The 23,090-nt window shown below is 37.0% G+C and overlaps 1 protein-coding gene across 1 annotated transcript in view; it reads left to right on the top strand.

Annotated features, from left to right (window-relative positions):
• CSMD3 (CUB and Sushi multiple domains 3) overlaps positions 1-23,090 on the top strand; it is a 1,274,540-nt gene that overhangs the window by 632,182 nt on the left and 619,268 nt on the right. The window contains exon 11 of the mRNA XM_043601622.1: positions 14,589-14,710. Coding sequence (XP_043457557.1) covers positions 14,589-14,710 — 122 coding nt within the window. The remainder of the gene's footprint in view (positions 1-14,588; positions 14,711-23,090) is intronic.

The following is a 23,090-nucleotide window of genomic DNA, read 5'->3' as shown; positions in this document are numbered from 1 at the left end:
TGTGCTTCTGCGGATCCTTCCCTCCTGCTGGTCTGACTCCCTCCTGGTGCCTCAGGGCACCTCCCTAAGCAGATTTCCAAAGGAAAAGCGAGCTGAGCCTGCCCCCCAACCCACCCTTGTGCACCTTGCCAACCCACCCCAGCTAATTCGCCAGATCCCCAGCACCACAAGCCTGACAGTGTGCAAGTAGCCCAGACGGTCCACGACACCCCAAAGTGATTCCTGCACTAGGAGAGGGGAAGAGAAGGCACACACCTGTCTGACTGTGGCCCCCGCGCTAGGCTGGGGGCAGACATCAGGTCTGACTGCAGCCCCACCCACCAGCACAAGTTATTCAAGACAGCACAGGGGAAGTGCCTCTCAGTCCCTCACCACTCCAGTGACTATCCAAAATGACGAAACAGAAGAATTCCCCTCAAAAAAACGTCCAGGAAATAACAACAGCTAATGAACTGATCAAAAATGATTTAAACAATATAACAGAAAGTGAATTTAGAATAATAGTCATAAAATTAACCGCTGGGCTTGAAAATAGTATAAAGGACAGCAGAAAATCTCTTGCTACAGAGATCAAGGGACTAAGGAACAGCCAGGAGGAGCTAAAAAATGCTCTCAATGAGTTGCAAAATAAAATGGAGAAAACTATGGCTCGGATTGAAGAGGCAGAGGAGAGAATAGGTGAACTAGAAGATAAAATTATGGAAAAAGAAGAAGCTGAGAAAAAGAGAGATAAAAAACTCTAGGAGTATGAGGGGAAAATTAGAGAACTAACTGATGCACTAAAGAGAAATAATCTACGCATAAAGGGTATTCTAGAGGAGGGAGAGAGAGGGAAAGGTGCTGAAGGTGTACTTGAAGAAATAATATCTGAGAACTTCCCAGATCAGGGGAAGGAAAAAGGCATTGAAATCCAAGAGACACAGAGAACTCCTTTCAGATGTAACTTGAATCAATCTTCTGCATGACATATCATAGTGAAACTGGCAAAATACAAGGATAAAGAGAAAATTCTGAAAACAGCTAGAGATAAACGTGCTCTAACATATAAAGGGAGACCTATAAGACTCATGACCTATCTCTCTACTGAAACTTGGTAGGCCAGAAAGGAATGGCAGGATCTTCAATGTGATGAACAGAAAAAATATGCAGCCGAGAATCCTTTATCCAGCAAGTCTGTCATTTAGAATAGAAGGAGAGATAAAGGTTTTCCCAAACAAACAAAAGCTGAAGGAATTCGTCACCACTAAACCAGCCCTACAAGAGATCCTATGGGGGATCCTGTGAGACAAAGTACCAGAGACATCACTGAAGCATGAAACCTACAGACATCACAATGACTCTAAACCCATATCTTTCTATAATAACACTGAGTGTAAATGGACTAAATGCACCAACCAAAAGACATAGGGTATCGGAATGCATAAAAAAACAAGACCCATCTATTTGCTGTCTACAAGAGACTCATTTTAGACCTGAGGACACCTTCAGATTGAGAGTGAGGGGATGGAGAACTATCTATCATGCTACTGGAAGTCAAAAGAAAGCTGGAGTAATCAAACTTATATCAGACAAACTAGACTTTAAATTAAGGCTGTAACAAGAGATGAAGAAGGGCACTGTATAATAATCACAGGGTCTATCCATCAGGAAGAACTAACAATTATAAATGTCTATGCGCCGAATACGGGAGCCCCCAAATATATAAAAGAATTACTCACAAACATAAACAACCTTATGGATAAGAATGTGGTAATTGCAGAGGACTTTAACACTCCACTTACACAAATGGATAGATCATCTAGACACATGGTCAATAAAGAAACAAGGGCCCTGAATGATACATTGGATCAGATGGACCTGACAGATATATTTAGAACTCTGCATCCCAAAGCAATAGAATACACTTTCTTCTCGAGTGCACATGGAACATTCTCCAAGATAGATCACATACTGGGTCACAAAACAGCCCTTCATAAGTATACAAGAATTGAAATCATACCATGCATACTTTCAGACCACAATGCTATGAAGCTTGAAATCAACCACAGGAAAAGGTCTGGAAAACCTCCAAAAGCATGGAGGTTAAAGAACACCCTACTAAAGAATGAATGGGTCAACCAGGCAATTAGAGAAGAAATTAAAAAATATATGGAAACAAACGAAAATGAAAATACAACAATCCAAATGCTTTGGGATGCAGCAAAGGCAGTCCTGAGAGGAAAATACATTCAATCGAGGCCTATCTCAAGAAACAAGAAAAATCCCAAATACAAAATCTAACAGCCCACCTAAAGGAAATAGAAGCAGAACAGCAAAGACAGCCTATCCAGCAGAAGAAGATAAATAATAAAGGTCAGAGCAGAAATAAACAATATAGAATCTAAAAAAACTGTAGAACAGATCAATGAAACCAAGAGTTGGTTTTTTGAAAAAATAAACAAAATTGATAGACCCCTGGCAGGCTTCTTAAAAGAAAAGGGAGATGACCCAAATAGATAAAGTCATGAATGAAAATGGAATTATTACAACCAATCCCTCAGATACAAGCAATTATCAGGGAATACTATGAAAAATTATATGCCAACAAACTGGACAACCTGGAAGAAATGGACAAATTCCTCAACACCCACACGCTTCCAAAACTCAATCAGGAGGAAAGAGAAAGCTTGAACAGACCCAAAATCAGTGAAGAAATTGAATCAGTCATCAAAAATCTCCCAACAAATAAGAGTCCAGGACCAGATGGCTTCCCAGGGGAGTTCTACCCGACGTTTAAAGCAGAGATAATACCTATCCTTCTCAAGCTATTCCAAAAAATAGAAAGGGAGGGAAAACTTCCAGACTCATTCTATGAAGCCAGTATTACTTTGATTCCTAAACCAGACAGAGACCCAGTAAAAAAAAAGAACTACAGGCCAATATCCCTGATGAATATGGATGCAAAAATTCTCAATAAGATACTAGCAAATCGAATTCAACGGCATATAAAAAAAATTATTCACCATGATCAAGTGGAATTCATTCCTGGGATGCAGGGCTGGTTCAACATTCACAAATCAATCAACGTGATACATCACATTAATAAAAGAAAAGATAAGAACGATATGATCCTGTCAATCGATGCAGAAAAGGCCTTTGACAAAATTCAGCAAGCTTTCTTAATAAAAACCCTCAAGAAGTCGGGATAGAAGGAACATACTTAAAGATCATAAAAGCCTTTATGAAAAGCCCTCAGCTAACATCATCCTCAATGGGGAAAACTGAGAGCTTTCCCCTGAGATCAAGAACACAACACGGATGTCCACTCTCACCGCTGTTGTTTAACATAGTGTTGGAAGTTCTAGCACCAGGAATCAGACAACAAAAGGAAATCAAAGGCATCAAAATTGGCAAAGATGAAGTCAAGCTTTCACTTTTTGCAGATGACATGATATTATACATGGAAAATCTGATAGACTCCACCAAAAGTCTGCTACAACTGATCCATGAATTCAGCAAAATCACAGGATACAAAATCAATGTACAGAAATCAGTTGCATTCTATACACTAATAATGAAGCAACAGAAAGACAAATAAAGAAACTGATCCCATTCACAATTGCACCAAGAAGCATCAAATACCCAGGAATAAATCTAACCAAAGATGTACAAGATCTGTATGCTGAAAACTATAGAAAGCTTATGAAGGAAATTGAAGAAGATTTAAAGAAATGGAAAAACATTCCGTGCTCATGGATTGGAAGAATAAATATTGTCAAAATGTCAATACTACCCAAAGCTATCTACACATTCAATGCAATCCCAATCAAAATTGAACCAACATTCTTCTCAAAACTAGAACAAGCAATCCTAAAATTCATATGGAACCACAAAAGGCCCCGAATAGCCAAAGGAATTTTGAAGAAGAAGACCAAAGCAGGAGACATCACAATCCCGGACTTTAGCCTCTACTAAAAGGTGTCATCATCAAGACAGCATGGTATTGGCACAAAACCAGACACATAGACCAATGGAATAGAATAGAAACCCCAGAACTAGACCCACAAACGTATGGCCAACTCATCTTTGACAAAGCAGGAAAGAGTATCCAATGGAAAAAAGACAGTCTCTTTAACAAATGGTGCTGGGAGAACTGGACAGCAACATGCAGAAGATTGAAACTAGACCACTTTCTCACACCACTCACAAAAATAAACTCAAAATGGATAAAGGACCTGAATGTGAGACAGGAAACCATCCAAACCCTAGAGTAGAAAGCAGGAAAAGACCTCTCTGACCTCAGCTGCAGCAATTTCTTACTTGACACATCCCCAAAGGCAAGGGAATTAAAAGCAAAAATGAACTACTGGGACCTTATGAAGATAAAAAGCTTCTGCACAGCAAAGGAAACAACCAAGAAAACTAAAAGGCAACCAACAGAATGGGAAAAGATATTTGCAAATGACATATCGGACAAAGGGCTAGGATCCAAAATCTATCAAGAGCTCACCAAACTCCACACCCGAAAAACAAATAACCCAGTGAAGAAATGGGCAGAAAACATGAATAGACACTTCTCTAAGAAGACATCCGGATGGCCAATAGGCACATGAAAAGATGCTCAACGTCGCTCCTCATCAGGGAAATACAAATCAAAACCACACTCAGATATCACCTCACACCAGTCAGAGTGGCCAAAATGAACAAATCAGGAGACTATAGATGCTGGCGAGGATGTGGAGAAACGGGAACCCTCTTGCACTGTTGGTGGGAATGCAAATTGGTGCAGCCACTCTGGAAAACAATGTGGAAGTTCCTCAAAAAATTAAAAATAGACCTACCCTATGACCCAGCAATAGCACTGCTAGGAATTTACCCAAGGGATACAGGAGTACTGATGCAAGGGGCACTTGTACCCCAATGTGTATAGCAGCACTCTCAGCAATAGCCAAATTATGGCAAGAGCCTAAATGTCCATCAACTGATGAATGGATAAAGAAATTGTGGTTTATATACACAATGTAGTACTACGTGGCAATGAGAAAGAATGAAATATGGCCCTTTGTAGCAACGTGGATGGAACTGGAGAGTGTGATGCTAAGTGAAATAAGTCATACAGAGAAAGACAGATACCATATGTTTTCACTCTTATGTGGATCCTGAGAAACTTAACAGGAACCCATGGGGGAGGGGAAGGAAAAAAAAAGAGGTTAGAGTGGGAGAGAGCCAAAGGATAAGGGACTCTTAAAAACTGAGAACAAACTGAGGGTTGATGGGGGTTGGGAGGGAGGAGAGGGTGGGTGATGGGTATTGAGGAGGGTACCTTTTGGGATGAGCACTGGGTGTTGTATGGAAACCAATTTGACAGTAAACTTCATATATTCAAAAAAAAGTTACCTTTACACTATACTGTAGTCTATTAAGTATACAATAGCTTTATGTCTACAAAAAACAAATAAAACGTAATTTATTGCTAAATATTGCTACCCATCATGTGAGCATTCAGGGAGTTGTAACCCTTTTGTGGGTGGCGGGTCTTGCCTTGATTTTGATGGCTGCTGACAGATCCTGATCAGGGTGGTGGTTGCTGAAAGTTGGAGTGGCTGTGGCAATTTCTTCAAAAACAAACAAACACAAGCAACAGTGAATTTGCCAAACCAATTCACTCCTTTTTTCTCCATTTTTCTGTAACATGAGATGCTGTTTGATAGCATTTTACTCACAATAGAATTTTCAAAGTTGGAGTCAGTTCTCTCAAACCCTGCCACTGCTTTACCAAAGAAATTGATGTCAAGTTCTAAATCCTTTTTTTATCATTTCAACAATCTTTACAGCATCTTCACCAGGAGTAGATCCCATCTCAAAAAAACCCTTTTTTTGCTCATCCTAAGACTCAGCTTCTCATTTACACAAGTTTTAGCATGAGATTGCAGCAATTGAAAAGCAATCCAAACATAAGAATAATGAAACAGTTTCAAATACTTTGAGGATGACCAAAATGTGGCAGAGACATGAAAGAGCCAGTGCTATTGGGAAAAAATGGCAACTGATAGACTCGCTAGATGCAGGGTTGCCACAAAGCTTCCATTTGTAACAAGGGCAACAGCTGCAAACAAACTAAAATGACATACGCCTGTACTTTCAAAGAATCCTGTACTTTTCCTGTGTGGCCTTTTTCATGATTATAATTGTGCAATGGGCTGTTTCATGTCTGTCTCTCTCCCTACAGTGTGAGATGTGTGAAGGCAGGGCCTGGACCACAAGGGCACGGTCATTAATCCTAATACTGTTGCATGCATCCTAGTGTTTTGTTTGTTTGTTTTAATATTATTGTGGTTGGGGCCCCTGGGTGGCTCAGTCAGTTAAGTGCTACTCCGGATTTCGGCTCAGGTCATTATCCCATAGTTCCTGGGATGAGCCCAGTGTCAGGTTTTGTGCTGACAGCATGGAACCTGCTTGGGATTTTCTCTCTCTCTCTCTCTCTCTCTCTCTCTCTCTCTCTCTCTCTCTCTCTCAAAAATAAACATTTTAAAAATAATTGCTGTTGGTTGTATGAATGAGTCAGTAAATATTCTGTGCCCTCGCACTTAAAATGAAATAGAATTATATTAAAAAAATAAGTACATGGGGAGAGAAAAGTATATGACTTGACTGTTTTCATCCTTATCTCTAGGCCACTAGTGTTTAGTTTTTTAAAATGCATTCTGTATACAACACCTGGACTGATCAAGCTCACTACATTTACAGTGAAGTCAAGCGTCCTTCAAAACCCCCAAAGTATCACCTTAGTTTTGACAAACTCACACACACACACGTTCAACAACTGCCTTAGCCTATCATGTATGGCACTTTGTGAATAGTCATTTATTTACCTCTCCAGCTATATCTGAAGAATCTCGTCAGCTCCAAACAATCTTAGATATTCTGGGAATTAACTTTCTTATATACCATATGTTACTTATTGCCATTTTCCCCTCTGCTTAGAAACCCATCCTGATTTCTACTCTGAGTTCATGTGTCCCAACTTTCCAAAGTTCAATTTTGACATCATTTCAGGGATGACTTCTCTAAGCTCCCAAGCTGCAAAAATGTGCACTTTTGTATTCCCATTAACACGTGCTACCTTTATTTTTGCACTTACAACAAGTCTTAAAATGATCTGTTTGTGTCTTTAAGACTTCAAGTCTGTTAGAGAAAGGGTCCTATCTTATTCATTTTTGCCTTGAAACATCCAAAGTCAATGTTTGGTGTTTAATAAATATCTCCATAAAAAATTATAACAAATTATCATCAAAGAGTCATTTGACCTTTCACTAGGAGGAAAGTGTGTCTACAATTTCAAGTGATATCCAAATTATCCTGAGATGCTTCTTTGATGAATTGCCTCTTTTTCTCACTTTTTTTTTCAATTTTTTTTTTCAACGTTTATTTATTTTTGGGACAGAGAGAGACAGAGCATGAACGGGGGAGGGGCAGAGAGAGAGGGAGACACAGAATCGGAAACTGGCTCCAGGCTCTGAGCCATCAGCCCAGAGCCTGACGCGGGGCTCGAACTCCCGGACCGCGAGATCGTGACCTGGCTGAAGTCGGATGCTTAACCGACTGCGCCACCCAGGCGCCCCTTTTTCTCACTTTTTAATGAAAATATTTAAATTGTAAACTCTAGTCTTTTTTAATTTCTTATATTTAGGTGTATTTCACTTTATTTAATTATTCATTAATTAAAAAAAAACTTTTCTGAGCATTTACTCAGTTCTACACACTAAGTCAACTTTTTTTTGTCGCTAGGAGATGAAAGGCATAATCACTGACATAAAGGGATTCAGTACTTAAATTATTAAAATAGGGTAAGAGTGCTCTAATACAAGTAAGGATTTTGAAGAATGAATATAGCTAGCGGTTAAGAGCTAAAAAAGAATCCGGGTGCCTGGGTGGCTCAGTCGGTTGAGCATCCAACTCTTGATATCAGCTCAGGTCATGATCTCATTGTTTGTGGGTTCCAGCTCTACACTTGTCAGTGAGCATCCTGCTTGGGATCTTCTCTCTCACCCTCTCTGCCCTTCCCTACTGCACACACACATTTTCTCTCTCTCTCAAAATAAATAAATAACCTTTAAAAAAAGGAGCTAAAAAGAGTATTCCAGGTGAGGGAAACAGCATATAAAAAGTTATGGAAGTAGCTTTGAGCATTGTGCATTTTGAAATTACAAATTGACTCCTTAAAGTTCCTTGTCTTTTTAGATGTCCACCAGATAGCCTCACCCTCTAATTTAAATTCTAGGAGGTCCAAAGTCTTCTAAAAGATGTCAGTGAATTTCTTGGACCAAGAGGTGGAAACTTAATGTCTAATAGTTAACTCTGGCTTTAAATCTTGCTTTCTGATTTTCTGGATTATGTTGATGTTACATAAACTCAAGTAGACACTGTCCTCTAAACAAGCAAACAAGCAAACATACAAACAAACAAAAATGGTTTTTAAATCTAAAGTTGATAACCTGCTCAGTTAATCTTCTGGGTAATTTGGGAAAGGATGCGAGCAGTCTACATCAAAGGTAGAGAAACAGTTTGAAACTGAGTAGAACATACTGTTATATGTTAAATCCTATGGACAACTAGTTTCCCCCGTCTTCGTCACGACACATCATCCATCTTTTTCTTTCTTTCTGTTCTTCCTACTTCTACCTCCCTTTCCCTTATCAATGTCCCTAAAACACTATGGTTTCTAGATATATTGTGCATAGTAATTCATCCCATTCTTGCCTACCACCTGACTGATCTCTTTCTTACTGGAAACACTAGGTTCAATTATATTTTCTTTTATTTTTCTCAAAAAGAAAACTGCGTCATTAATTGATACAAATCATTTCTATTACTGGTTTCATGCCATTTATGTTCTCATCCTTATACCAGTAGGGTGACTCAGTGAAACAAAGAGCAGGGAGAAGCAGCATTGTATGTAAACTTGACCTTCGTGACTAGGTGAAATTATGGACAGCCAAGAACTGGAAAAAGAAAAAGAAAGAATTTTCCTGTTTTAGTTGTGACTTGAAAAATCTGTACACTGTATTTCTCACTTTTAATAGGAATTGCATTTGCTGGGTTTTAATCAAATTTATCTGATCCTGTGCAGTCTGCCTTTTGCTGATTTTAATTCTGTCCTTTTCACGGCATCTCCTCTGTTTTCCGGTTTTCTGCTTTGGGTTCATTTCATTATTATTCTGCATTTATATGCTTCCTTTCAGTGAGACATGGATTAGACTTCCCATTGTTATGCAGATGACGCTCAGATGTATTTGAAGATTAGTCCTAATTGTTACTCCACTTCTGGCACTTTATCAGCTTCTCATGAAGACATAGGGACTGGGATGTCCAATTAAATATTATTAAACAGAACTACTTATTGATAGTTCCAGACACTGATTTAGATAGGTATTATCATTCACCTTCAGATGTGTGTGTTTGGTGGGGGGACGTGGGGGGGCGGTGGGTGTGTGCATGTTTCATGACCCAGAGTCCACAACCTGAGAATTGGGATTGATTCAGGGAGTAGTTTCTCTACGTGTTTATCAGAAGTCTAACAACAGGTCTTTGATGTTTAGATAAATCAGCCTTTTTTAACGTAAATTATATTATATGCTATATTAATCAATTAAAGTGAAATAAAAACAAAATAAAATTCTGGTGTATTAAAAGTGTTATAACCATATTTGAAGTCACTACTTAAATTCCACATGTTTGTATTTAGATTACTATGAAGTTAAACTTCCATGTAGGAATTTACTTCATAATAAAACCAACTCTGTGTGTGATCTTCCAAACTATTAGGAGTTTCCTTCTCGTAAAGAAAGTGTGAGAGAAATATAAAGTGTGGTTGAACAGAGTCCTTCTAAACATATGCCAAATATTGTGTAGAAAGACTAAACTTCTGACACTCAGCCCAGAAATCTGTACTTATTTAATGGAGTTCTATTTTCTATGTGTAAACTCCACAGTTCCTAGTGATGTCCATTAAGAGGACAGATGCTCTACGTCTAATGGTGTTTGTCTCACTTGTCTTATTTTCCTTTGTCCACTTTGATAATAGATTTCTACCACATTTCATCCATTTTTTTAGAGCAAATCTTTTGTGATGTCAGTTGAAAATTAATTCCCAAACTCGTTTCATTTACTGGGTATTTTTTCCTCCCTAGATTACTAATTCCTTCATTTAAACTATTTTATTTTAATATAAGAAGGATTTCTCACAACTTGGGAAATATTTATTTCGTTTAAGCTAATATAGCTCTAACTAGACCTCCTATAACTTATATCTTTGAAAATACTTAATTTCCTGAGCCATTTTATTTTCTGAGTCAATTTTTCATCACTGCATTGTTTTATATTCAGAGCCCATACATCTGCACACATGGGATGATTTTTTTTTTCCTCAAATGTCCTTAAAGCATTTCATTTCAACCATCTCTTATAGTAATGGTCACATGTTAATTTTAAAAAGATAATGTCTTATGAAGTATTACTGGGGAAATGCACACCTTATTATTTTGTACAAATTCACCTTGATTTGATCAGAATGGGTTTGTTCTTTTTAAGGTTTCTACACGAGCCATGGGAGAAAGGCTGCTAAATTACCAGAGAGGGGCAGGGAACAAAACATAGAAATAACACAGCTCTTTTTCTATGTTACTTCCTAAGAATCACCTTCCCTGATCTGTTACCACTTCCATAGCATTTCTTGATCTATTACTCCAATAGCATCTTGTAACTCCAACATATATATTGGTGATTTTTACTTGTAATTTTATGAGTGTTTTTTTTTTATTTTCATAAAGGACAATTTCCTGGTCTGGAACATATATATAAAGATTATTCATCATCATGTAGAGGTCACTCATTTGATACTCCACCTAAGAGCTGTGATAAATAACTTGGATATTTCTTCCTTTAGTAAACATCCCTGCATTATGAAAGCCACTGCATCAGGAGTTAACAAACAGGGATGAAAAACAGGCCTTGTCCACAAAAGTTTATAAGTGTGTATATGTTTTAGAAAACAAAGCATGCCAGAGAATTCCCAAGTAGTGTCACTCAAAGAAACAGTATGTCCTATTAGAAAGTTGATTCTACTAACTTCAATCATATGATTGCTATAAATATTTTATTGCTGTGAAGTGCTTAAAATGTTTATTTTCTATCAGATCTCTAGCACTTAAACACCTTTATAGATGTTTTGTTCAAATAATATGCTGGGAAGACTAGAGTCCATTCAGAACCCTGAACGGAGGAATTAGGAATACTTCTCATACAAAGAAGTGGCACATCATCTTGGCTTTGTTTAAATGAAAAGAATTTCTGCAAGGGAATGTAAGAAGGAATCACATTTGAGACTTGGAAAACATTATAGAAATGAGTGGAAAATCATAAAGGGTGTGATATATTCAAAGAAGAACAAGAATTCTTTTCTGGCACAAGTTGAGTATATACTGTATAAAATGACAGAAGATTGTACTGGAAAAGAAATCTAGATCCTCATAGAAACAATTTTATATTTTGCATTAGGCAGTTTGTAATTTATTCTATAGGAAACAGAGATCAAGGTTTTTAATGAAGTCAAGTAAGATAATCAAATCTGTATTTTAGAAAGATAAATATAGTAGCACTAAAGACAATGGAGCACAGGAAGAAAAATGAGTATACGAAAGGAGTTAAGTAGCTATTTCTAGCTCGAGAAAGGATGATGATGAAGTACTAGGTATTGGGAAGAAAAGAAAAGGAAAATGGAATGTTTCAGATGAGAAATACATAGGTCTTGAAGGGTGCCTATGTATGGATGGGAGGGAAGTGGGTGAAGAAAGGTATAATTAATTAAAAGCTTCTTTAAAACATTTCATAGAATGTCCAGCAGGGAGAGACATGATTACTCTAGAAATAGGAGATGGAAAAATTGGTGACGTAAATTTGAGAGCTATTAGTACATGAGTGACCATTGTAGCCTAGAAATGAATTAGATTAACTATTCAGAGAGACCATTGAACAAAGAAAAAGGCCATTTAATCATTTTATAATTAAGCTACCTAAGGGTCAAATGTAACAAAACAAAACCAAGAACACAAGATATGGAGGGGCATCTGGGTGGCTCAATCACTTAAGCATCCAACTCTGGATTTCAGCTCAGGTCATGATCTCAGGGTTTGTAAGTTCAAGCCCTGCACTGGGGGCCTTGTGCTGACAGTGCAGATCCTGGTTGGTATTTTCTCTCTCTCTCTCTCTCTCTCCCTCCCTCCCTCCCTCCCTCCCTCCCTCCCTCCCTCCCTGTTCATGCTTGTTCTCTTTCTCTCTCAAAATAAATAAACAAACTTAAATAAATACAAAGTATGGAGCATAATGATTTCAAACAATTAGGTAAGAATCAAGAGAGTTTAGGACTGTATAAGGGAAGGAAGATAATTTCAAACACAGCTTATCAGTTCTTTCCATTCTGCTAAGAAATCGTGTATATGGAAAAAAATGAAGAAGTACTATTAGATTTAGCAATTAGAAGGTCATTTCTTGCATTGAGAAAGCAGTTTTGATACCGAAATGAGAGAAGTCAACTATAATACTTTCAAAAGTGAATAAGGGAGAAGAAAATGGAATAGTGCACATAGAAGATTCGTAAGACATTAAAGAGCAATGATCTTACTTATATGTGGAACCTGAAAAAAGACTAAATCATAGAAACAGAGAATAGAATTGTAGTTGCCAAAGTCAGGGCCAGGGGTAGTGGGAAAAATGGGGAGGTGTTGGGTAAAGAATACATTTTCAGTTATAAGATGAATAATTTCTGGGGATATAATATACATTATAGTTATTATACTTAATAATAGTGTGTCGTGTACTTGAAAGTTGCTAAGAGATTAGATCTTAAATGTTACCCCCACACACACACACAAATAGTAATTATGTGAAATGATGGAGGTAACTAACCTTGCTGTAATCATTTTACTATGTATCAAATCATCACATCATACACCTTGAACTTACACAATGTTGTATATCAATTATATCTCAATGAAGTGGGAGGAAAAGCCAATTATTGAATACTCAGAAATTTTGTGAGGTCTTGATAACATGTGGTAGCTTAAAATCAGCCAAGGTGGGACTATATATACCATGGGAATTGAAAGAGAGACAGAGAGAGACAGAAAGATAGAGAGAGAGAGGGAATGAGAGGCAAGAAAATGCTGTAGTGAGCATAGAAGACTTATAGGAAATTAGGTAGTAAGTGGAAAAAAGGAAAAATTGGTAACTGATGTTGAAGGAAGAAAAAGGAAAAGTAACCATTTAATCCTCAATGGTTTAACCACAAGATATAAATTTCAAGTTATCTGGAAGAGATTTATGCTAAAATATAAGCTAAAGTGAAAAAAATAGTAAAGAAAACTTTATTTAACATACTAGAGAGACCCTTGGTTATAGGAAAGTAAGACTTGGAGTTGAAAGAACCTGAGCTGTAATCCTGACTCTGCTATTTATTAGCTGAGTGATCTCGGGGAAGTCAAGCAAATTTTGGGACCTCTAAACAGATCTTTAAGGTGGCAATGAATATGGGCACCTGGGTGGCTCAGCCAGTTGAGCGTCTGATTTCTTGAATTCAGCTCAGGTCATGATCTCATGGTCATGGGATCGAACTCCGTGTTGGGCTCCACACTGGGCTCTCTCTCTCTCTCTCTCTCTCTCTCTGCCCCTCTTCCCCCTCTCAAAATTAATAAATAAACATTAAAAAAATAAAGTGGTGATGATAATAACTATGTGAAGTCTTAAGTGCAGTGAAAATATGTGTACCTCAAAAAAAAAAAAGAAAATATATGTACATCATTTAAAAATACACTGAACTATTATTGATGAGTTGGAGAAGGATGACACATGCAGGATTTTAATGGAATGGGGCAAAGAGATGCAAATCAAAACCAACAAGAAACATGCCAACAACAACAAATGCCAACAAGAAACATGGTGACCAAGAAGGAAGAGAAGGCACAGGTGTAGTGCAGCCACTCACTCTTCTTAAGTAGAAGAAAGAAGGGTTGGAAAACTGAAGAAGTATTACAACATTTAACTTTTGTGGGAATTTATTAAAATTACCTCAGTGCAGCTCTTTTTGTAGCCTGAATGGTCTAATTTACAGTTATAAGAACAGTAAAAGTAGTTTTAATATTGATTTCTCAGTTAGTCTCAAGTCCTAGGATACTTAATAAATAGGATTGAAAACACTATCTGGATGGCTTAATCAATCCATGGCTTTCTTTCTTTCTTTTTGTAGATTTTTATTAACATGATATTGCATAAATATACCTCTCCCTAATTAAGCTAACCTATTTACAGAGGATAATTTATAATGCCTCACACTTTTATTCATAGTTAGTTTTCAGTGAATGTTGAAAATATTGAGCTTGTGAACTTTCGAGTATAAAAAATAGTCTCACTTTGATAAGTGACAAAACGCCCTAATATGTATGTCAACGTGGCTATAATTGTGCAATTTTGAATTTAAAGTCTGTTTGCAAAACACTGTATTGCTAAGACTTTGCATGAGGCATAGGCTCACTTTTAAAATGCAATTTCTTTTTTAGTGAAGACATGTGGCTCTAATCTTCAAGGACCAAGTGGAACCTTTACGTCTCCCAACTTTCCATTCCAGTATGACAGCAATGCACAATGCGTCTGGGTCATCACAGCAGTGAATACAAATAAGGTAAGGTAGAACCATCTGTGGCAGGAAGCAGAATCATAAAGACAAAGGCAAAGAGATCATGAAGAAGTGCAGGAAAGAAAATTCGTATCTAGAGTATGATTTCTGCCAATACTTTCTACTTCTCCCTTATCCAAATGTAAACTTACATGAGAATTTGGGAAAAATCAATCTTTAAATAACACAACTCTCCTCCTGGTGACTAACGTAAGTGACAACACATTAAAATTGTAGATGAATGTTTTCTGAGACTTTTTTTTTTGAAGTCGTAAGTATGTATTTTTTTTAAAGAAGCCATGAATAATGGCTTTTTGCTTCCTATCTTTTCTGCTTGACGTATCATTCAGATATATCGTGTTTTGGCACAAAGCTGCCTTTTCTTTCAATGTTTCTCTTATTACTATACATCTCACAGCTACTCCTTATTATAAAAAGTAGCTTTTATTGTGGTCTCCACTCATAGAAGATTCACATTATGGGTATTTCAAAAGGTTAGATTGTCTTTCTGTTTGACTATAAATGAGTAATACATCTAAACATGCATGTGCCACAATACTTCAAGTAAGAATATTATGCTGAACGAATGTAAGAGAAGATGAAAAAAAACAGCTAGTTTTCCTGTCTTCTCTCTATCCTCCTTCTCCTTGGAAGAATACAGAGAGTACCTAACTAGACAGAATCAGAATTCCTGTCAGATTGTTTGGTATCTTTTCTGGGTTAGTGAAGGAAAGTTTGGTAGTAGAGCCCATAAAACTGGTTCATATGGTAGTTCAAATACTGACTTACAATTTACTGATACCTTTGTTCAAGTTATTTAACCTCCCTATAATTCTGTCTCTTTATCTATAAAAATGGGGATATTAGGAGAATGCATTTCACAGTGCCTTAAGAAATAAGTGAGGTAATGACTACAGAGTGCTTAATATAGTAAGGACTTAAAACACATTAACTCATTGTTATTAGATAAAGTATATACTGCCTGCCAGAATGTTTTATGTTCATGAATCGTGATCCTAAGGGCAGCAGCATGGTTTTAAAAATCAATTCAGTGATCAGTTACACTTGCCTCATAGGCAAGCCCCGATTTATGAATCAGAACTAGATCAGAAGGCTTCTGCCCCAAACTAACTGTGTAAACTTGGGAAAAATCACTAAATCTAACCTTTCCTCTATATAAAGAAACTATTTTGATCACCCAACCTGTGTCGTCAGTTCAGTTGAACAAATATTTTATTTGTCAGATATCTTCTCTGTATGAATTATGGGTTGTTGAAATATTTAAAAAAATCATGTAGTACCTGAAAAATAAACTTGCATTTATTGAAGGCTTAGCAACATGCCAGATGCTATTCACAGAACTTTTTATGAATTGTTTAATCCTCCTAAGACTCCCCTGTGAAGTAGATACTTTTATTGTCTGTGTTTAACATGGAGACTGAATAACTTATCTAAGATCACATAGTTGGCAAAGGTCAGAACTGTGTACTTCTTAAGATATGTGTTATTACAAGGATGTATCTCACACTAAGGTGCTGTAAGTATCTTACACCAAGATAAGCATGAAGTAAATTCATTATGAAGTATGGAACAAACACATTATATTAATCTTGCATTGAGATAGAAATCTTTTTGTGTCATGATAATTACCTGTAATTGTCATCAAAATGTGGTAATTATCTCCTGTTCGATGAGATGTCTGCTTTGCTAAGTTTAATTCATTCTCATTTACTGAGATACCTGAAGTTTCACAGAGGTCATCACATTTCCCCTTGTTTATCTTACCCAATCTACCAAACTTTTATCTCTTCTTTTTCTTCTAAAAAAATCCAATTTATTTTCTAAGGAGGACATAATTACTTTCATTTCTTTGCTATTTTTATCAAGTACCTGATTGAGGACATTAATTTTTGATCTGTTGGTTTACCTCTATTTTAAGATATCCTTATAGAAATTTGTTTTCAAGCATTTTTAACCATGACCCGCAGTTAGAATTTTTTTTTTACATTGTGGCCCAATTCACTCACGTACACACAATGCCACAAAATAATATTTTCCCTTAATATGTGAATTCACTTCTCTATTTTTTATTGACCTATTTGTTTTTAATCTATATTCTATATAGACCTATATAGACCTATTTTGACAATTAGAACACCATTGTTCTATATTGACCTATTTGTTTTTAAAATTGGGTCACGCTCAATAAATTTATTTCATGATACACTAACAGGTTATAACACAGTTTGAAAAGTCCTGTTTTGCTTCTATAGATTCTCACATCAGATCTCTTTCAGGAAGGCAGTCACTGGCATAGAACATGGGAATACAGCTTTCCTAGTTGGTATAAATCTCAATTAACCAAGATGATTAATACCTCAATATCTATAATTTTCTTCATATATCATTGTACCTGTTTTTCTTTATGTTTGATAATTTTAAAAGCAATCATGGTGTTCTAATTCTCCAAACCACAAATATGATTGGTGGAAAAATCTCTTGAGATTTGAAGCTGGATTAAACTGAATGGAACTGATTTCAAATCCATAGTGTCCTTCTTAGTAGTTACACATTTGTAGACAGGCATGATCTTTGATTCTTCTGAACTAGTTTTTCTTTTTCCTATATTAGAAATAATAATATTATATCATAAAATTATTATACTGACTAGATAAGGAAACATGAAATGGCTCGTTCAAAACAGGATCATTTTAAATGACATCTATTTTGCCAAATGTTGCCGTCTCATCAGGAAACGTGTTTGTCTTTAGTTATTTGTTAGATTTAATTGACGTGTTGATGCAGAAAAAAATGTCACTATATACCATTTTCTTCCACATTTGATTATGCGATGATTAATTTATAGGTGACTAAACATTAAATTATAGTCATTTTTTATTTCTCAGCTTACAAACATTGCCATTAAGCTTACTAAACATAAAATATAATGACTGAGCTTTGCAATGTTAAAGTAATATATGTGTTTAAGGTTACTTTATACCCCTTCCGCAAGCTTCTGTAAGGGAATATTTCCTTTAATCTTAGAATTTCAATGATGAACATAATTGAGGGCTTCTTCACCACAACAGCAAATCAGAACATTAGAAGAAATACTTTATTTTATTTTTTTTATGAAATTTATTGACAAATTGGTTTCCATACAACACCCAGTGCTCATCCCAAAAGGTGCCCTCCTCAATACCCATCACCCACCCTCTCCTCCCTCCCACCCCCCATCAACCCTCAGTTTGTTCTCAGTTTTTAACAGTCTCTTATGCTTTGGCTCTCTCCCACTCTAACCTCTTTTTTTTTTTTCCTTCCCCTCCCCCATGGGTTCCTGTTAAGTTTCTCAGGATCCACATAAGAGTGAAACCATATGGTATCTGTCTTTCTCTGTATGGCTTATTTCACTTAGCATCACACTCTCCAGTTCCATCCACGTTGCTACAAAAGGCCATATTTCATTTTTTCTCATTGCCACGTAGAATTCCATTGTGTATATAAACCACAATTTCTTTATCCATTCATCAGTTGATGGACATTTAGGCTCTTTCCATAATTTGGCTATTGTTGAGACTGCTGCTATGAACATTGGGGTACAAGTGGCCCTATGCATCAGTACTCCTGTATCCCTTGGATAAATTCCTAGCAGTGCTATTTTTGGGTCATAGGGTAGGTCTATTTTCAATTTTCTGAGGAACCTCCACACTGCTTTCCAGAGCGGCTGCACCACTTTGCATTCCCACCAATAGTGCAAGAGGGTTCCCGTTTCTCCACATCCTCTCCAGCATCTGTAGTCTCCTGATTTGTTCATTTTGGCCACTCTGACTGGCGTGAGGTGATACCTGAGTGTGGTTTTGATTTGTATTTCCCTGATAAGGAGTGACGCTGAACATCTTTTCATGTGCCTGTTGGCCATCCGGATGTCTTCTTTAGAGAAGTGTCTATTCATGTTTTCTGCCCATTTCTTCACTGGGTTATTTGTTTTTCGGGTGGGGAGTTTGGTGAGCTCTTGATAGATTTTGGATACTAGCCCTTTGTCCGATATGTCATTTGCGAATATCTTTTCCCATTCCGTTGGTTGCCTTTTAGTTTTGTTGGTTGTTTCCTTCGCTGTGCAGAAGCTTTTTATCTTCATAAGGTCCCAGTAATTCACTTTTGCTTTTAATTCCCTTGCCTTTGGGGATGTGTCGAGTAAGAGATTGCTACGGCCGAGGTCAGAGAGGTCTTTTCCTGCTTGCTCCTCTAAGGTTTTGGATGGTTTCGTGTCTCACATTCAGATCCTTTATCCATTTTGAGTTTATTTTTGTGAGTGGTGTGAGAAAGTGGTCTAGTTTCAACCTTCTGCATGTTGCTGTCCAGTTCTCCCAGCACCATTTGTTAAAGAGACTGTCTTTTTTCCATTGGATACTCTTTCCTGCTTTGTCAAAGATGAGTTGGCCATACGTTTGTGGGTCTAGTTCTGGGGTTTCTATTCTATTCCATTGGTCTATGTGTCTGTTTTTGTGCCAATACCATGCTGTCTTGATGATGACACCTTTGTAGTAGAGGCTAAAGTCCGGGATTGTGATGCCTCCTGCTTTGGTCTTCTTCTTCAAAATTCCTTTGGCTATTCGGGGCCTTTTGTGGTTCCATATGAATTTTAGGATTGCTTGTTCTAGTTTTGAGAAGAATGCTGGTGCAATTTTGATTGGGATTGCATTGAATGTGTAGATAGCTTTGGGTAGTATTGACATTTTGACAATATTTATTTTTCCAATCCGTGAGCAGGGAATGTTTTTCCATTTCTTTAAATCTTCTTCAATTTCCTTCATAAGCTTTCTATAGTTTTCAGCATACAGATCCTTTACATCTTTGGTTAGATTTATTCCTAGGTATTTGATGCTTCTTGGTGCAATTGTGAATGGGATCAGTTTCTTTATTTGTCTTTCTGTTGCTTCATTGTTAGTGTATAAGAATGCAACTGATTTCTGTACATTGATTTTGTATCCTGCAACTTTCCTGAATTCATGTATCAGTTCTAGCAGACTTTTGGTGGAGTCTATCAGATTTTCCATGTATAATATCATGTCATCTGCAAAAAGTGAAAGCTTGACTTCATCTTTGCCAATTTTGATGCCTTTGATTTCCTTTTGTTGTCTGATTGCTGATGCTAGAACTTCCAGCACTATGTTAAACAGCAGCGGTGAGAGTGGGCATCCTTGTCGTGTTCCTGATCTCAGGGAAAAAGCTCTCAGTTTTTCCCCATTGAGGATGATGTTAGCTGTGGGCTTTTCATAAATGGCTTTTATGATCTTTAAGTATGTTCCTTCTATCCCGACTTTCTCAAGGGTTTTTATTAAGAAATGGTGCTGGATTTTGTCGAAGGCCTTTTCTGCATCGATTGACAGGTTCATATGGTTCTTCTCTTTTTTTTTGTTAATGTGATGTATCACGTTGATTGATTTGTGAATGTTGAACCAGCCCTGCATCCCAGGAATGAATCCCACTTGATCATGGTGAATAATTCTTTTTATATGCCGTTGAATTCGATTTGCTAGTATCTTATTGAGAATTTTTGCATCCATATTCATCAGGGATATTGGCCTGTAGTTCTCTTTTTTTACTGGGTCTCTGTCTGGTTTAGGAATCAAAGTAATACTGGCTTCATAGAATGAGTCTGGAAGTTTTCCTTCCCTTTCTATTTCTTGGAATAGCTTGAGAAGGATAGGTATTATCTCTGCTTTAAACGTCTGGTAGAACTCCCCTGGGAAGCCATCTGGTCCTGGACTCTTATTTGTTGGGAGATTTTTGATAACCGATTCAATTTCTTCGCTGGTTATGGGTCTGTTCAAGCTTTCTATTTCCTCCTGATTGAGTTTTGGAAGAGTGTGGGTGTTCAGGAATTTGTCCATTTCTTCCAGGTTGTCCAATTTGTTGGCATATAATTTTTCATAGTATTCCCTGATAATTGTTTGTATCTCTGAGGGATTGGTTGTAATAATCCCATTTTCATTCATGATGTTATCTATTTGGGTCATCTCCCTTTTCTTTTTGAGAAGCCTGGCTAGAGGTTTGTCAATTTTGTTTATTTTTTCAAAAAACCAACTCTTGGTTTCGTTGATCTGCTCTACACTTTTTTTAGATTCTATATTGTTTATTTCTGCTCTGATCTTTATTATTTCTCTTCTTCTGCTGGGTTTAGGCTGCCTTTGCTATTCTGCTTCTAGTTCCTTTAGGTGTGCTGTTAGATTTTGTATTTGGGATTTTTCTTGTTTCTTGAGATAGGCCTGGATTGCAATGTATTTTCCTCTCAGGACTGCCTTTGCTGCGTCCCAAAGTGTTTGGATTGTTGTATTTTCATTTTCGTTTGTTTCCATATATTTTTTAATTTCTTCTCTAATTGCCTGGTTGACCCACTCATTCGTTAGTAGGGTGTAGAAGAAATACTTTAAACTAGCCTGGTTATTGAATTGATTTTTCTTCTCGCAATACAATATGCATTTAACATTAGCTCCATGTGTGAAGTAAATACTTCTCTGTCTTGAGCTTTTCCTTAATTTGTATGAGGAGGATCTTCCTTGATTTCAGTTGTCTCGTGCATTTATCTTCAGCCTTTTGTATGTGTGTTCTGGAATACATGAACAATTTCCAGGGTGTGTGTATGGGCGGGCGGGGGGGACGGGGGGCAGAGCTAACACCGTTTCCAAGTATTCCACTTTTTAACACAGTCCAGCTTAAGAACCTACTTCTATCTGTTTGTTCTCTTTTATCACTTTCCTTTTCGTGATTGTCTTTCACGGTTTCAAAAGAAAGTCACATATTACTTTTCCAGCTGAAATGAGTGTAAATAAAATTCTAGCGATCCAGAGTAGAAAATTCTATGTGCATATAGTTCCTGAGGGGAGAGTCTTTGAGATCAAAGCAAAAAATAGATTCACTAAGAAATATTTGAAGAAGACAATACCTTATTTCATCTACAAAACAAACTTACAGAAAGTCCCCTCTTTTTATATCTTAATGTACGTTCACGTGTATGTTTGTGTATATGCATATGTATCATCTATCCACCCACCTATCTTTTAATCTATCTGTATCTCTGTATATCCTAGAATTAGAATTTACCATACATAGAATTATAGAGTAACCTGAATTGAAACACAAAGTCTGTTTTATTGAACACATAGAATTCCTAATTTGTCTGATTGATATTGCAGTCTTTGCAATTATAATATACAGTGGACGTTTTCTAGAAATTAAATGGACTAATGTTAACAAGATTTTAAGGAAACTGTATTTCAAATATTTATAAAATTATAGTGTAGTAGAACTTGCATATTTTGCAGCTATTCACACTTAAAAAGAAAAAAAAAAGATGTCCATTTGAAACTGTAGGAGAGGGGTGCCTGGGTGGCTCAATTAAGTGTCTGACTTTGGCTCAGGTCATGATCTCACGGTTGGTGAGTTTGACCCTCGCATTCAGTTCTGTGATGACAGCTTAGAGTCTGGAGCCTGCTTCAGATTCTGTGTCTCCCTCTCTCTCTTCCCCTCCCCTGCTTGTACTCTGTCTCTCTTTCTCTCTCTCTCTCTCTCTCTCTCTCTCAAAAATAAATAAACATTTTAAAAAATGTTTTAACTGTAGGATAAAGTAGTTGTCAAAACTCTTTGATCTATGTCTTGAAAAATTTTTGGAGGCTGTCTACAAGAACATTGTCCAACAGAAATATGTGAGGGGCGCCTGGGTGGCTCAGTCAGTTAAGTGTCCAACTTCAGCTCAGGTCATGATCTCACGGCTCCAGGGTTCAAGCCCTGTGTCTGGCTCTGTGCTGACAGCTCAGAGCCTGGAGGCTGCTTTGGATTCTGTGTCTCCCTCTCTGTCTCAGCCCCTACCCCACCCCTCTCTGTCTTTGTCTCTCTCTCAAAAATGAATACACATTAAAAAAAGAAAGAAATATCTGAGCCACATATATAATTTTAAATTTTCTAGTAGCTACAGTTTTAAAAGATGAAATTAATTTTAATGTCATATTTTATTTAACCTCAATAGTATAATTTCATGTAATCAGAACACAATATTAATGCAATAATTTACCATCATTTTATTTCATTTTAAATCTTTGAAATCTGGAACGTGCTTAATACTTAAAGGATATCTCAGTTCAAATGAGCCACATTTCTAGTACGCAATAGCCACATGTTGCTGGTGGCTACCATATTGTTCAGGGAAAATATTGAACGTCACCATGGAGAGTTTGATTCTGTTTTAGGGAATATGAGGAGATAGTGGTTAGTGGTTGGTCTTCAGGAAAATAAACATCCCATTGTAAGGCAATTGCCTCATGTGAAGTTTTGTAGGGGCTTCAAGGAAAACAAGAAGGATGCCTCCATTGGCAAGCTGGGATTTTAG

Source organism: Prionailurus bengalensis, chromosome F2 (assembly GCF_016509475.1).
Source record: "Prionailurus bengalensis isolate Pbe53 chromosome F2, Fcat_Pben_1.1_paternal_pri, whole genome shotgun sequence".
Lineage (NCBI taxonomy): Eukaryota > Metazoa > Chordata > Mammalia > Carnivora > Felidae > Prionailurus > Prionailurus bengalensis.
Note: the sequence above shows the minus strand (reverse complement) of the source record. Positions and strands in the feature narration are given on the sequence as shown.